At 37.0% G+C, this 17,135-nt stretch overlaps 1 protein-coding gene across 2 annotated transcripts in view; it reads left to right on the top strand.

Annotated features, from left to right (window-relative positions):
- Positions 1–558: 558 nt before the first annotated feature.
- Positions 559–17,135, top strand: part of LOC149087808 (cell adhesion molecule Dscam1-like) — a 190,262-nt gene continuing 173,685 nt past the window's right edge. For both annotated transcript variants that reach the window (XM_089231720.1, XM_089231721.1), the window contains exon 1: positions 559–1,268. In XM_089231720.1, coding sequence (XP_089087846.1) covers positions 1,205–1,268 — 64 coding nt within the window. In that variant the 5' untranslated portion in view covers positions 559–1,204. The remainder of the gene's footprint in view (positions 1,269–17,135) is intronic.

Below are 17,135 nucleotides of genomic sequence, written 5' to 3'. Positions count from 1 at the left end.
CGAGACAGAGAGAGATAGAGGGGAGATGGTACCGGTGATCAAAGCGATGGAATGCAAGAGGAGCACGATGCATTCGAGATTTGCATAAGCGGCATGTGACGTGGAGTAGTCAAATTATGGTAACACTTCCGGATTTCGGAATATTAAAGCAACCTTCGAAGAGGAAGCAAGTAGTAAGGCGAAGGAGAGGGAATAGAGCTAGAGAGAGAGTGAGAGAGGGTGATTTATTTGATCCTCTTTTCCGAAGAGAGAGAGGGAGAGTGAAACCGCTCATCCGACTGCAATCCCATCGAGCGAGATAAGGCAAAGGCACTGCTGGGACATACATTCACCAAGAGGTAAGAGAGAGACAGAGAGGGCCGAGGTCCACACTAGAAGATATAGAGAGGAAACTTCGAGGTGGAGTCGGTTCTCCAGTGTTGCCTGTATTAAATCCACAGGCGTTGTTGGGTGAAACGAGGAGGAGATACATACGATACACTACTACGGCAGCGCCACTCCTAAGCACGTGTAGATGGAACTGCTCGCCTCTAGTGACCCATTCGACAGATCGCGGCAGTCGGATGAACACACGGCCCCGTGTACGGAACAATATACCCAGTTTTCTTTTTTAATGTTCTCGATCCTTTTCCGTAAGTGGCTGCTGCTGTTCGAGGATCGACGAACGCGTAGAAATGCCACGTGAGAATGGATAAATCATGAACGGCGATGTCGAATAACTTCGAACTGCACCTCCTCAATCGCGTTTATATGACCCAATAGCCATATATCCGAAAAAAAATCTTCTCCGATCACATTTTTCAACCTTTCCCAGTCCTTCAGAATATTCTGAACATCATAGGAAACCAGCTACGAAATGCGATTTACAAACACTAAAGTTTCCAATTGATGGATCTTTTTAAACTGGAGTGAAGATAATCGTTAGCACATGGTAAAGAAGAGCTTTATGTGCTTACTTCAGGAACTCTCAAGTATCAGAATTGTTGTGAAGAAGAATGAAATAAGCAACCACTGACAATATGGATATTTTGATTTTGCATCGTTGCATTAATTGGTGAATCTCATGGAAGTCCCAGTACAAATATGCATCTTGCGTGGAAAGACTGATTCTATAAACACAAACAAAAAGCTTTTCTGACTTGTGTGTGGGAAAAGAAATTTCTCTAATTTTACCTGAAAATTCGTTACGTAACAGAGATTTCAAATGGCATTTCCCGTAAAAAGGATTCTAGTACTTTCAGTGTGCTATGTGCTTGCCTTTGTTGCAGGTAAGTGACAATAAATTATTTTCTATAGATTATGATCATTGAAAATTGAAATCGCAGATTTATTCTCCCCAGATCACAAATAAATATATATCAGTAGTTGATGAACTTGCACCATAAAATACGAATAATGTTGTTTTTAGGTGTGTTTTTATAGTGTTGCACTCAGATAGAGGAAACATTTCTTTTTTTTTTTTATTTACTTAATACAACGATATCGTCCCCTTAGTGCTAGAAGCATGAATGTGCAAATTTTCACTTTTTTTTTTATCAGATGGTTGGATTCGTTATTTTGTTACCAAAGATTTGCCTGAAACGCGAACACGTATCGCTATTCAAACACGTGTAACAGAATATTTTAGGAAAATAGCTTCCGTAGAGTAACAAAGTAGAGCAAGTATTAGAACGTCATTTTTTTTATTTTTCCCATGGACAATGTATATTCAGGATTCTAGTATTAGGGGGAGGGGCGATATATATATCCGCTAAAATAAGTTTTTCATAAAACCTACACTGAGTTTTCAAAGTCAACGAATTATGTATGCATTTCATGAAAGAGAAATTGTTAGTTTCTACTGCTTTATATCTGAAAGTGAAAGAGGGCTCATTTGGGATAGGAATAAATGTATTTTGCTGAGCTGTGAAAGGAATGAAGTAAATCTTTCTGACCTGATTTGAACAGGTACAAAAATTTTCAATTAATTTATTTCGTTTTTTTTGTCCAAGAAAACATGAATATCAAACATTTTTCTAGGAAATAAATTCCAGTGTTGAAATTCTGAAATGATTGCAATCGGCATCACTGGACGTTCTGAAGGCGGATATTCAAATTACATAATTTAAAATTCTCAAAAATGTAATTTAAGTGCATCCTTTTCTGGGCATAAGAGAAATAAAAATTAATACAGGTATGATTTTTCAAATATACAATAAACACAAGCTGGAATTTTTAAAATTTTCAGTCAGGCAGAAATCAGAATTACTTGTACATATCAACAAACAGAATTTACACTAGAAGGGCCGGACTATACGTTGTACCTAAAAGGGCCGCTGACAGTCATTTTGACTGCTGCTTCTTTTTAGTGCAATTAATTACACTAATTTTTTGAAACAAATAGTAACAAGCGCTATCCCACATGGTCAATTTGTTAATTTTGAAGAAATTTGCGTTTTCTCAAGCATACAGGATGTCCATAAAATGACTTTCAAACTGTATATATGAAAAATTAGAAAGCAACTGTAGACAAGATTTACCATGAAAAAAAAGGTAGATAAACATTGCATTTGCATCACATCGTGCATTGCTTCATGTCGATTATGTACACATTTTTACATGGATATCATGGTCATTTTTGTTCACTTTATTTTGTTCTTCGCGCACGCTATGGATAACATCAACTATTATGCCCCTGTAAATTTGCACTATCGAGGAAAAACTAGGGCACTCTCAAAATTTCATGCTACAAATTAACTTATAAAAAATAAACAATTTAAAAAAAATGCATCTTTGTCTTTCTTTTTCGTTATTATATGATTCAGACTAGTCACTTCCTGAATCACTACTTTCTCTTTCGTGTTAACATAGCACGAAATCGTGATTTTCGTTGTCAGAGTTTTCATCGTAAATCTCTTTGAATTAAATGTCCGAAATATCATTTAGTACACTAAGAATATCATTATATTTTGTTCCAATACATCGTTCTTCTAAGAGCCACACACGACTACACGCTGTGAATAGGCCTATGTTTCCTAGAAAGCTTTCAAAGCAGATGGTGGCATGAAGAGGTATGAAACAATTACTTAGCTTGCCAGGTGGACGATCAGCCAAAAAAAAAAGATTCCTCAAATTTGATAACAGAGGCTATAGCCAAATAATATATAGTGTTTTGGATGTGTATGCATATGTCCTGTGCCAATAGATCTTTTAGGTCACCCACAGTAACACGATGCGAAACAAATAGCATTATTTCATTTATTTTTTCTTATTGATATGTTACTCCTGAATATATGTAGTGTTGTGTGTGTGTGTGTGTGTGTGTGTCATCAGGAAATGATAGGGAATACACTTAAAAGCAAAAATTTACATTAACGCCCACCACAAGGAGAAAACATATACAATTTACAAGAGCAGTCAAAAGCAGTGATTTTGACTGCTCTTCACCGTTCTAGGTATGAACGCCGATACGTCCCGAACAAAACCTGAATAGTTTTCAAATTTTTGTACATGGAGACAAGTACAAAAATAACGAGAAGTCACCAAAAACGGAGTGTGTTAGTTGAATACTGTCGAAATTATAGTGTATCCAGAATCAAAAACCGTCAAAATGACTGCTCTGGCCGTTCTAGTGTTAAGTGTAACTCACACAACCGATTACGATTGAGAAGTATATCATTGGAATCTATTGGCAAAGAACAGCAGTGCAATATGAAATTATAATTGTAATCATTCCACAGGAAGAACGATCTGTGAAATCGAAACACGTCAGTTATTTCAATTGGAATTGTCCGGGCAGAAATGGTTAAGAAACGTATATAGGGTGAAAAAATTGTGGAAATTTGTCTAGTTTATTTGACACGTATTTTTATGACGCGTATCTCTAAATATGTTATAGGTGAAAAATTATTTTGGGCGATTCGGGATATTTTTAACATTTTCCAATGAGCAGAATCGAATCACATTTTCTACGGGCACTGAATAAATACAAGTTAAGTGTATATTGCGTATATTAACTTTTGCTTACGTGGCGTACGAAGAGAAATTCTTCTAATATAAAAAATGATATAGATTTTCAATCAGAACCAGTTTAAGCAACTCGACCCTCTATGTTTACCCCCGTGAAACGTAGACAGGGCGTCCTGTAAGTGCTAATGTGATCTTTATCTCATCAACTGTCCGTCGTAAAGGTATGGTCTCAATTTAAAAAATTTTCAAAAGGCGTTCAAAAATTTTCCTGCACCAGTTTTGAGAATGAAAATACAGGCTATCCCACAATAAAAGTTTCTATACGGTCCCCCATGTCCTGTAACTCCCAATTATAAAACTGTTGCCTTGTTTATTCTGAGTCGAGTCCAACAAAAGCAAAAGATATCCCACGTTTTAACTCCAATATTGTCTGAGATATTCGAATTCGAAAATTGGAGAAATATTAGGGAAGGACAGTATATACGAATGAGGGGAAAGGAGCCTTGTCAGAGATCGTTTTTTTGTACTTTTTCCATAACTTTTCTCAGCGAATATTACACTTGGAGGCGTGACATTTTTCCTGTTGACCTCAGGTGATACACGGCAAAAATTTTCAAATTAGAAAATAAACGATAAGGGGGTCATTTAAAAATTTCGATTTCTTTATTTCGTGACACTGTATTTTCACTCTCAAAACTGGTACGGGGTAATTTCTGAACGGCTTTTAAGTATTTTTGAATTGGAAACGTACGTCTACGACTGACGGTTGATGAGATAAAGGTCGCATTAGCACTTATAGGACACCCTGTATATAAAGACGTATCTTATTTATTTATTTTTGCAAAAACGGATGTAATTTGGTGCAATTAGCATATTTTTAATTGAAGGAATGCATATTAACAAACAGCAATTCAATTAATAAGAGCGGATTTTTTAGTTAGCTAATACTGTTAATAAAGGATAAAATATATAGTTTGCCTTGATTTTAATATTATTTATAAACAGATAATATCTTGCTTAGCAAAGCTTAATAGTTTTGTGCCCCCCCCCTTCAATTAGCGCTCCTCAATTTTGTGTGATATTTTAGATCTTTGGACTCGTAAAATTTCAGCAGCTCTCCAAAAAACGACACAGACAAAGAGAAGCTCAGCTCTTTCTAGATAAAAAAAAAAGTATTACAATCTTTTATACCTGTATTTTATACTGAAATGGCACTAAAACATGCACTTCCTAAAATACCGTAAACGTTGAGAAAAGAAAGTAGAGTATAATGGGTTTTCTTTTACCATGCATTCATTTACCATTTTTTGTATATTCAAATATAGATGAGACCGTAGAGGGTAAAGAATTTTTTTTTTTTTCAAATTAGTGTTTAGAATGTAATGATCCGGATCCCGCCATCAAGCGTTAATTATGGAATCCGGCTTCCGTAACAAACGCTTGATGATAACACACTTGACATATACAACGTGTGTAGCGTGTGTTCAGAATATCTTGATGATGTCGTGATTTTTTTTTCTAGAGAAGTACCGGAACCGCGGCTACTTTGCACTTCTTTTGAGAGTTTTTATAAGAATAAACTCATTCTAGGTTCAGCAAAAATATGTGAAATGATTTTAAAAAGTGATATACTCTAAGACCATGTGTCTCTTCTTCCAAGAAAAAAATCCGTCACAATATATTTTTTTAATTTTATGAATTTTTTTTAAAGTCAGTGTAAAGTAACTCATAGGAGCGGGTTACTTTCCACTACCTTAAAAATGGATTATTTCTTAGCAAGAACAATGTTTCGGAACACACTATCCACTCACTTAAAATTTATTACTTACCACACAGTACAACGGAAAATTAACAATAAATGGATTTTTTCGATCGTGAATGAAAAAATGGTTAAAATTCCCAAAAGTGCAACTCATATTCAGGGTCGTCTTAAGAGTATCATGGGCCCCCGGGCTAAGTGGTTTTTCGGAGGCTCTACTTGGTAAATCCTAGAAAATTATAACCAGATCTCATGTTCGTGAGGCTCCCGAGTCGTGCCCGGGTGGGTCCATGCGTTAAGACGGCACTGATCTTATTTAACACGTTAAAAAATCAACTGATATGAATGAAAATTCGTATTATTTTACCGATAAGCAGGAGACAAGCAATATTCATTTAGAACGTGATAGGACTGATACTCAGTTGAATTACGCCCTAAATGAAGTAAAAAAACTACTTTGGCGTTAGTTTTAGACCAGTGATTGCCAAATACTTTTAGTCATAGACCCCCGTTAAATCTTGATGTCTGCCATGAACGCTCACTTTCAGTCGTGGGCCAATATTAGTGCATGTCATAGACACCCCCCACCTCCCATTTACAGCAGTGAAAAGAACAGTCATCACCAGCGAGGATGTTCTCGAATAATGGAGGGCTGCCTTCCGTTTATAGCATCATATTTACTAGGACAGGATAAAATGTCCTCAGAGGGCATTGCATATAGTTCTAGTAAATGTGATGCTTTAGCAATACATTATGCAGGGCTGCAAAAGAACCAAAACAGTGTTTCATACGCCTATCGAGAGTTATCGCCACAATTACTGTTTTTGCCAAATCATAACAATATTATTGCTGCAACGTTATTGCTTACCAATGTTACAACAGCGCTTCCACTTTTAATTTAATTAAAACTTTTCTTTTTAAGTAGTTTATTTATATTAGCTTTAATTAGCATTAATTTATTTTATAATTCTAGAATTGGGGGTACGGATTTCCCTCCCCTCCCTCAGTGAAAAGGCCCTAGACCCTGGGGGGTCGAAGCGTCCACCCCTTTGGTACCTGCTGCTTTAGACAACATTTTGGGTGGTGGTGCAAAGTAAATCCAGTTTTGCTCAGAACATTACCATCAAATTACTATCGAGCACATAATGATAAACAATCAGTGAAATTCAACTTGAAAGGTATGGTTTGAAAGACAATTAGAGACAATTAGTTTCAACATGTGAATGCACCGTATTTACTTTATAATTAAGTGAAAATTTCAGATCAAGAATCTGTTGGCACAGATAAATTCAGCAAACGATATCCAAATAGCGGATGTGCACCACTAACTCGTATATATACGTTAAGAGATATTATCGGAAAAATACAAACCATTCGGAAATTTGCATTAGACTAGCCGCTAGGCAACGATGAATCCATTCTTTCAAAATTGTTGCAAAGCAGCCCCGGATTACGGAACGAAGAATTCGGAAATTATCGGCTGCTGGAAAAATATCCTTGAAACTGGTTTTTCTTCAAAAAATAAAATATTAATATTTGTCAGACAACGATGAATTTCAAGACGGTTGTGAATGAACTCACCCTTACTGAAAATAAAACCTATGTATATGACTCCGATAAAGACTTCTCTAGAAACATCCGATGGCCCCTCCCAAGGGACGACAGAAGAGGAATCCTAAATTGGAATTGATCCCGATCTCAACGAAAGTTGCCACGTGACGAATAATAATATTTCCGGTTCGATAGTCCCAGAATATATGCGTAGAAAGTATTTGTGTTATTTCCGCAATCAGAAGAGTATTGAAGGGAAATTTTTTTAGCGGATTTTTTTCGTTATCAGACAAATATGTTTACATTTTACCGCATCATATATAGTGATAGTGACAGAAACCGAAAGACACCCAGGCTCTGTCACACTCGATGATATAAGCACATTGCCCCAGGGGACTCGGGTGCCTCCGGGGAACCAAACCATTTATTGAGCTTGAGAAAGACATGTTACATACATGGGTAGATGCCATTACGCACCTCCCCAGTAAACAAGTATAAAATTTATGATGGAAAAACTGGTGATTCATGTAAATAAATCACGAAATCATCATAATAATCCCCCCCAGACATACAAAATATTATAAAATTGAATGTGTTTAATAACATCTCCAATTATTTTATTTAAAAAAAATCCATTTCAATCATACTTGAAAGAAGAAAGATTAAATCGCATTTCTAATAACTTAAAGAAATAAATTTAGTAGAACAATAACTTTAGGACACGACATTGGAAAAAAAATTGCAACGAAATTGCAATGAAAAAAAATGTCGACTTGGGAAAATTTCTCGGACTCTCATTTTTTTTTACAAGCTGATGATTTGTAACCATCAGCTTGGCCTTTGATTTTGTTTCTCTGCCTTATAATCGTTTTCAAAGTTGACACAGGCATATTCAACTGTTTTCGCAAGATCAGGGGTGCAAGAGCTGCGCCAATTGCCCCAAACTGCGTTCTGAACAAACGGTTCTCTTGCTACATGGTGCGCCAAGGAGCCGAATCCCTGCGCATTTGCGCCAATTCTTGTTTGTGGTTCGCGGAGGTACCGCTAATGCACTGTAGTACGTCAAATACCCGGAATTTAGGAAAAAGAAGCATGAAAATTTTGTTCACGGCACACGAAAAAGATACGGAGGGAGAAACTTTTTTTTCCACTTCCCACCATGTACCACAATCGCGTTATCTCGTGACCTTGGAAAGTAGTTCTACTACCTTGATAAATGAAGTCCTATACTGTTATTGGTTAACCGGCGGGCTATCAAAGTCCCTGAATGAATATGGCGAATTTTCCGATTTCGGAGACCGTTTTCTCTCCTGCGGGTTATATACTGATAATAACGGTAATTTCGCGACTGCCAATCTGCGTTCAAAGATGGCATACATCGGAAAGAGGGATCGGTTTACTCGTTTAAATTACCGACATTTATCGAAGATCATTGGGGAAACATGGGATCTGTAAAAACTCCAGCTAAAATATTCATAGTTTTGTCATCTAGCCACTATGTGGTCGTGTGGTTATCGTCAACGGTTGCCGATCGTGACAATTTCACATTGCGAAAATCCGGATTTGGTGAACACACACACAGGGGCGGCTTGAGAAAAAAAATTTCTACCCATGCGGAATGTGTTTTTGTTTAGTCAACAAAACTATTTTCACCCTTTCAACTCCATTTGGCACCCCTCCTAGAGCGGGGCCCAATATGGCCGCATGGTCCGCCACTGCGGTGGGGGAGGAGCATGCATTTAATAATAGTTAAAGGAAGGAGTTTGTACTTGGAGCATGTGCTCATTTTACATAACTTCTGTGAGATACCTTTTTTATATTAATGTCCAACCTTTCCAAAAGATGTTGTTGGAGAGAATAAAATGTTTGCACCCTTTCTTGTTTTTCGCACTCCCTCTCGTGCATTGCTGGGATGGTACATTACTTCCTCACGTATTGCTGGGACGTTCTTAACATTGTATCACCAACAGAACTATAAATTATGTGTGGTGAATGGGTTGCACTACAATGCAAAGAATTACAAGAAGTGAAATCAGTTGAGAGGATAGATAGGTATTGAGCAGACATATTCAAACCTTGAAAGCAGCCCAAAGTTCAAAATTTTGCCAGTTTTGGTGAAGGCTTTTTTGTCCTTAGCACATGGTAACGCAGACAGTGAAAGAAATTTCATTGTTAACAAATAAATAAAAGCCTGTTCGACCATTGAAAAATCTGTCCATCCAATGCTTTAATGAAATAAGACATACAAAATCTTATGTTCAAGGGCATGAAAAATTTGAAAAAAAATTGTCATTGAGATGCTGAACTCTTCTTCTGAAAGCGACTCGTGATTCGTAATCTATTAACATGCAATTAGGTTGAGAAATTTCTTAAGTAAATATGGTATTTGTATTTTCCTCGTTTTGTATTTTTGGATTTTGCTTTTAAATTTAATAATTCCTTTAAATTCTGTGCGAAGCTAATTTTTTTTTCACGGAAACCCTTATTATATTCTGCACGCACATTTTTTGCTATATCAGGATGAATAAGATTTTGGTATTCAAGCAGCAGAAATTCTTGCTGCCCAGGTTTTAAGTATGCATGTCGCTTAATTTGAAAAGTCTAATAATTTTTATTCGTCATTTCAGTAATGCATGTTTTAGTAGTGACATAAGATCATCCAGAAAAAAATTATATGGATTTCAATTTGTGAAGGAAATTTATTTAGAATTGTTTGTTTCAACCATTTTTGGCAAACCTTTTGGAATTTCACAGAAAAATTACTCCTTATATATATATTGCAGTTATAGTTCGTTTTTAGTTCTGCTCCATTTTCAAAATTTCTGCTCCAAAAATGAGATTTGCTGCTCCGAAATAGATGAGGGGCGCTTGCACGCCTGCAAGGTCTACTACCATCATTAAAATTCTTGTCGAATTCTTCCAAAATTTTCAGTTTTTTTTAAGAGAAAGCACTTTTTATTTTCTCGACATTACGAACGGCGGAATTGACACAGCCAGCACGCAAAGCACCACAAAGAAAGAAAATTCTACACGAAACGATCGAAAGAACTTATTGTGTATGTGTCTCATATTGGCAGACCTGTACTCCCCCCCACCCGAAATACTTACAATATGTGTGTGGAGATAACTAACCTCTAACTTAACTCTAAATAACTTACCCTTTGCGGATAACGCTAAAACCACTGGGGGGAAAAAAATTCTGAAAGGAATGACATATGTAGCCAGCAAAACAATTGAAACCCGTTTCTTTGAAGCTCACCTCGTCTGCGTATTCTCAGAAACAAGCAATAGACAAATCACTCAAGTGTCCACTCTAAATTGCCATCAGCAAATTCACTGGCTGCTTCCGTATACGTCAGCAATCACCCTAAAATTTATGGTTTTTACGGCTGCAATATGCAAGAAGAACTGTCGCAGCAACGCGTTTCCACTGCATATAAAAATTGTGCGCATTTAGTGGATATGAATGACGTTTTTTCAAAAGATTCAGAGTTCGCATTACTTTTGCATTGCAATATATAGGAATCAATCGCGACATAAGCCAAACGTCGTATAAACGTTGAGGCCGCATTACTGAGTGACTTGTAAACGAGGTTCCACTGCATTTGGTTGTGTCTTATCCCCTGGAGTTTGCGTAGGCGCAGATGTATCAGTAAATTAACGTATGTCGTCAACTGAGAAAATTTGTTCAACAATTTTTCGCGTCTGTTGGAATTTCTCCCGGGCTATTCCGCGACGGAATAACCGCTTATATAAACCATTTTTCATGTTAAAAACCCTCCCTCTTGTACTAGGCATGATGTTTATTCATTCCACTTTTTGATCATAATTAAGGTTTCTATGTCCACGAAAGATTGTGGAAATTGAGGCTCGGTTGTGGTGTTTGTGGAAAACGCTCGCGATGAAGCTGTTTTCCGTGAGGTTTTACTCCAATAACGTCACTTTGTGCCATTAATCACTGGAAACTACGTGTTTCAAAAACATTTCCCGAACGCCTCACGCAGCAAATTATCACGTCTGCTCACGCGATGTGGTGCACATATTAGTGCTCGGATACGAAACGAAACGTGCCTCGTGTCGGAAGAGACTTTTATGGATGCGGTCGGTAGTTTTCTCTATCTTTCATCAATTCGCGGCCAATTTACTTTATATATAACAACTCCTTTCTCTTTTATACTGAATTCTTTAAGAGTTTATCCGAACAGCGCATTCATGTATGAGTGCTGTAAAACGACGAGTGTCATACACAATATTTGGAAATGTGAAATAAATTAATTTGACAGAGAGATTATTTATAAAATATCGCATGCCTATGTTTTGCTGTATTTTATACCTATCACGACAATAATAAAAAACAAATCAAAGACTTGTGACGTTCATACTGATGCGATGATCTTAATATATTTTGTTCCAAAAAACACCAATTCTAAGAAATTTTTCATGAACATTACATCGTACAGCATTCGAATATAAAGTATCTAAATCAATGTACTGAACCGTTTATTCGTCAATTAATTAGAATCAGTATTCTTGAACCGTTGGTCCGTGGGAATCGGTCCGATAAGTCGAACCCGTATAACTCAAATACCTGTTTAAGTCGAAGTTTTCGGGAGAAATTTTAAAAATGTTACACTTCATTAATGTTAATTTTTTTCCGGTCGGCAAGCGGTATGAATCATGTAGGACATCCATGTTTATGTAAAAACTACTAAACGATAGATGTTTAATCGCTTGCATGGAAATGATTTTTAAATCATTATTCATCAGATAATATTTTTTAATACTTCTTAAATGCTTAAACGAGTTTGAACTCGTCTCTCCTTAACAAGCATTCTTATAATTACATTTTTTCTTCAACTTTCCATTATAAGCGAAGTCCTTGATAATGGGATCCGTTATAATGCTGTTGTACTGTATTATACAGAAATATACGTTTTTGCACAGTGAAACCTCGCTACAACAACACTCCCTTCTACAGAGATATTTTTTTTCCACATTGTATGCTTTTGTAATTACCTGTTCTCTAAAGTTAAATTCCTCTTGATACAACGATATCCATTACTACGGTAAATTCCTCTGTACCGATATTTTGAAACTACTACCTACAACGATATCTTTTATATTTCACTCAAAATCGCCTGCAATATTATTTTTAATTCTTTTCCGGTTTCTGTTCTTTCGAGGTTGTTAACAACATCGGTATTTCGCACTTTCAACCCTTTCAAACTGTCAATGAAATTGCTGTGAACTTCATTTCGTATAGTGCAAGAAATGATGTGCGGGAAAATACTTTACAGGTTGAAACAATCAACTGAATTATATTCATCAAATACACTCATGTCCATAAATTAAGAATAATGCCAGCTCCGACAAATAAAGGTTCAGAAACAAAACAAACGTTACTTATTCATAAAGCCCATTTATTAAACAAAAGATAAAGAACAAAAACGATGGTGTATGTATGATACCATTCATAAAAACTACGATTTTTGCTCCCTGGAGCAATTGTAAAAAATATCTCCTTTACAAAAACTTACTATTACATGGTTGGTATGATGGTTAATACATTGTATGTCTCCAGAAATACAGTCCGTACAACGCCTAGGCATGATGAGTATCAAATTATCGATCTGATCTTGGGGAAGGTCACTCCACTCAGCAAGCAATGCTCTCCGAAGTTCCGGTACACATGTAGGAGGTGGTTGATGGGCTGCAACTCGTCGGCCAAGCATGTCCCACACATGCTCTATCGGATACAAGTCAGGTGAGAATGCTGGCCATTCCATACGGGTTATATCCTCAGATTCAAGGCATTCGTTTACGATGTTTGCTGGGTGAGGACGGGCGTTGTCATCCATAAACACAAATTCTGCGCCCATGGCACCCCTAAACAAACGTACATGTTGTTCCAGAATGATGTCCCGATAAATTTGGGCTTTCATGGTTCCGGTTTGAACATGCAGATCTGTTCTGGAGCCCAGTATAATCCCACCCCAAACGAGCAATGCTGCACCACCGTAACGGTGTCGTTCAATGATGTTGTCTTGGTGGTAACGGGTACCTAGCGTTCTCCATATGAAAGTCCGACGTGAATCAGACTGCAAGCTAAACCTGGACTCGTCGGAAAACATCACACAAGCCCACTGTGATGATGTCCACATTGCATGTTCTCTACTCCAGGCTAATCTAAGCCGACAGTGAGTTGCAGTGAGCGGAACACATCTGACAGGCCTCCGAGCATATAGACTAATATCTCCCAAACGTCTGTACACGGTTTGCCTTGAAACTGTGGTACCCGTGGCTGCAGATAGCTGACGAGACAGGTCGGATGCTGTGCTCCGTCTGCTTCTTTTGGCAGTTACTGTCAAATACCGGTCTTGGTTCGGCGTTGTAACTCGGGGGCGACCTGTATTGTAACGTCTACTGGCATTTCCGTTATCTTGGAATCGTTACCAAAGCCTAGAGATGATACTTTGGACAATTCCAAGTTCCTATAATACTTCCATCTGAGTACGCCCACATTCCAGGCGGCCGATAATTCTACCATGTAAAAAATCATCCACATGCGTCCTCTGTGTCATAACTATTCGCTTATGGCACTGATCGCCTTACAGAACTCTTGTGAACAATTTCACTTCTTTGCCACCATTCCTTATATACCCACCTCTTACACTCTCGTGCACACATTGTGACGTACTATCGGTATTATCTGGTGGCTTCCTGAAATTTGCATATCATTCTTGCAGATGTGTGTGATAATTCTACAGATGAAATTTTTACTTTAGATTTCGATTTCCGTGTGATTCGGAATTATCCTTAATTTATGGACATGAGTGTATAATCAATTATTATTTTTTTTGCCATGAAATGAATAAACACTCATGAATGCATTTTATGGTCGTACCAACAATGCCAATTTAGAAGAGATGGATAAATTTACCAGTGATTGATGATAATGTTACCTCTCGAAATAACGATAACCCCTCTACAACGATACAGTGTGATCTACGCAGATACTATTATACCATGATGCGATTTTAGGTGGCATAATTCATTAATATAAATCAGAAAAAAGTGGGACAGGTTTTTGCTCCCTGAGGTATTCTTTTTTTATATCAAGATGATTACTTTTTTTCATTTTCTCTATGGACTGCCTGCGTTCGTCTATAACAGTACATCTCGGATCACCGCAAAATTTCATCAGAGATTCCAGCTCTCTCAAACTTAAGAAACAGCAGAATCAGATCTGCATTATCAAACGCTCTTTTTAAGTCGATGAAGACAAATATTGAATAATTATTGTTTTTGAAACTCTGGTTTAGGTATTATTTACTTTTCCGATAAGGTCTTATTGTTTGAAAACCGTATTGATTCTTAGTGACGTAGTCTATACGTTTCAAGTAATTACTCAATTTTGTTCTCCTACTTTTTCAATTATATTTCAATTACATTTTTACTATTACGGCATCATATCCAGTCGTTTTATGTTCATTCAGTTCAGGCATTATCTTGTATAAATCATTATTTCCAATGCCAGACATCGTCATTGCAGATATCGATGCATTTCTGTCATAGTTTGAAGAAGCTTCTATATTCGAATGTTCACGAGGTTTCGATTTATAAAATCTGATTCATTTGCATGGATCAAAGGAGATTTAACAAGATGAGAAAAATTTCGTATAATTAGAGTAAAAATCACGAAACAAATACGTCGAAGCAGCCGAATTCGAGATAACTCCTCTATAATTTTCTCAGACATTGTTGTCCAAGAAGAAAGGGCTTGATGAGCTTGTGATAGCTCAAACGGAATCGTTTTCCGCGGTGTCACGTTTAACGTACAACTATTTGCTCGCGGAATTCTCATTCGGAAACAAAAAGATCGACTAAATAAAAACTAAGTAAAAGGACGAAGAATGCACATTTCGGTCGGTTTGTCGTTTTCTTCTCTTTTTCTTTCATTATAGTGGTCTTCAGGTCTTTTTTTTTTTTTTTGGTTTCTCTTGATTCAGTTTTATACGGAGAATAAATCTGTGATACTTCGAATGGAAATGCACCGTTCCAAGCAGTTGATAGGGCATTTTCGCGGAACATTGAACTTTACTGAGGTCTTAAGGTTTCTTTCTTTTATTATTGTTATTATTTATTTTGTTTTTGTTTCTTGTCTGGCTTCTCGTTCGCCACACAAGAACGAACTCTTTTCGATTCAGCTATGCCGGAAATGTAGCTTAAGCTTTGGTTGGTAGGGGAAAAGTTTTAAAGGAGCAAATGGTCGAAAGAACGGTGCAGTTAAATTGCGCATTTAACGGAAAAGGAAACGTAGAGGATGATAGTCCACGCATTAAACTCGAATTTAGGTGCCCTATTGCGTTTCTTTTTCCTCCGGGGACAATTCTCGCCTTAAACTATTCACACGCGGAGCTACTTTCAAGGCTAGTTGAACTTCTCGGCGTTTTAAAATTCTCCCGTTAAATGTTTGTTCAACTTCTGTAATTACTCGACGGAATGTCCGTCATACATCGCGGAGCTTCTTAAGGAAGGGTTTTGCCTGTCCGTCGGTCCCGAGAATATTCTCTAGGAAGACAGTCATGCGTACATCTGATGTTCCTGCTGCTCCCATTCCGCGGATCTGTGAATATTTCGGAGGCTCTTCATTCACGACCCAAAGGATTATTCTGTGACTAACTTTGCTCTCTGGCTTTCGTTTATGTAAAATAGGGAATACATTTCTCTTCCTTACTCTGCTAAATTTTACGTCGAGCACCTGGAATAAACATAAAGTAAAATGTACAAAATGAAGGTGTAAAAATTCATTTGGGAAAACTCCCCATCACCAAAAAAAAAAAACGCGGTCATTTAATATCCCTTATGTTTTCTCCATCAACTGTTTAATAATTATTGACTCAAAGGTGTAGTTGTATTCAGTATAATGATGTGTATTCAGGGCCGGTCTTAGAAATTCTGCCACCAAAGGTGAGTAATGTTTTACCGCCCTCGAGATACAACAGTTTAAAAATAATTTTCTTTCTTTACCTCTATTACCTTGATACAGTAATTCCTAAAGTGTTGGTCACGACCCCCTTGTGGGAGGGGGAGGGGTATAATAACGTTGTTGCTTTAAGATGTGACGAGAGAATTTTCCAAACAAAAATGTTCTGATGAAGTATAAATATATATCAAATCAATATAATAATTCTTCTTTGAAGGGGGAGGGTGGTCCCATAGTGGGTGCACCTGCTTACATTTTTTCCTGTGTGTTTTGGAAAAATGTCTGCCCTTCAAAGGATTAAATGGCCTATTTAGTGGATATCATAATAACGCATTAAAATCCTATATAAAATTTACTCAGATAATTTGAAGGAAAATTTTAATCAAGTATCACAAATGTGTTTTTGCGCACTTTTATGAGAAAACATGAAAATTAATTAATTAATATTTATTATGATCCCGAAGACAAAATTTATTTACTGAAAATCCAAGAATCGCTCTTCTCCTTTCTTACTTTAAAATCGTGATTCTCCGTGCTAAGATATTTATATATTCATATTGTTATGTTACGTAGCAAAAAATAGATAAGTTCCCCCCCCCCCTTACTGTTGCTGAGAAATTTTGTAGCGAAGTAACGGCCTTGACTTCATACGTTTGAGACCAGAGGCGTAGTACGCAAGACAGAACATAGGGGGCAGGTGCCCTCCCCAAGACGATCAAAAATTTAAAATATTTCAGTGAAAAATTTAAATATTGAAAGATATTTTTATACCGCAATGTTATCTTTATCAATTTCTGTTAATTTCAGATGCTTTTTGAAGGCTAGTAGCTCAATATTTCTCCTCGTGGGAGATATTCCTTATACTCCCCGAACCCAATGTGCCCCCCCCCT

The sequence above is a fragment of the Pholcus phalangioides genome, unplaced genomic scaffold (assembly GCF_987345545.1).
Source record: "Pholcus phalangioides strain wild (caught in Gottingen) unplaced genomic scaffold, Ppha-v1.0 ptg000004l_1, whole genome shotgun sequence".
Lineage (NCBI taxonomy): Eukaryota > Metazoa > Arthropoda > Arachnida > Araneae > Pholcidae > Pholcus > Pholcus phalangioides.
The sequence above is the reverse complement of the archived record's forward strand: the minus strand, read 5'-3'. Positions and strand labels throughout refer to the sequence as shown.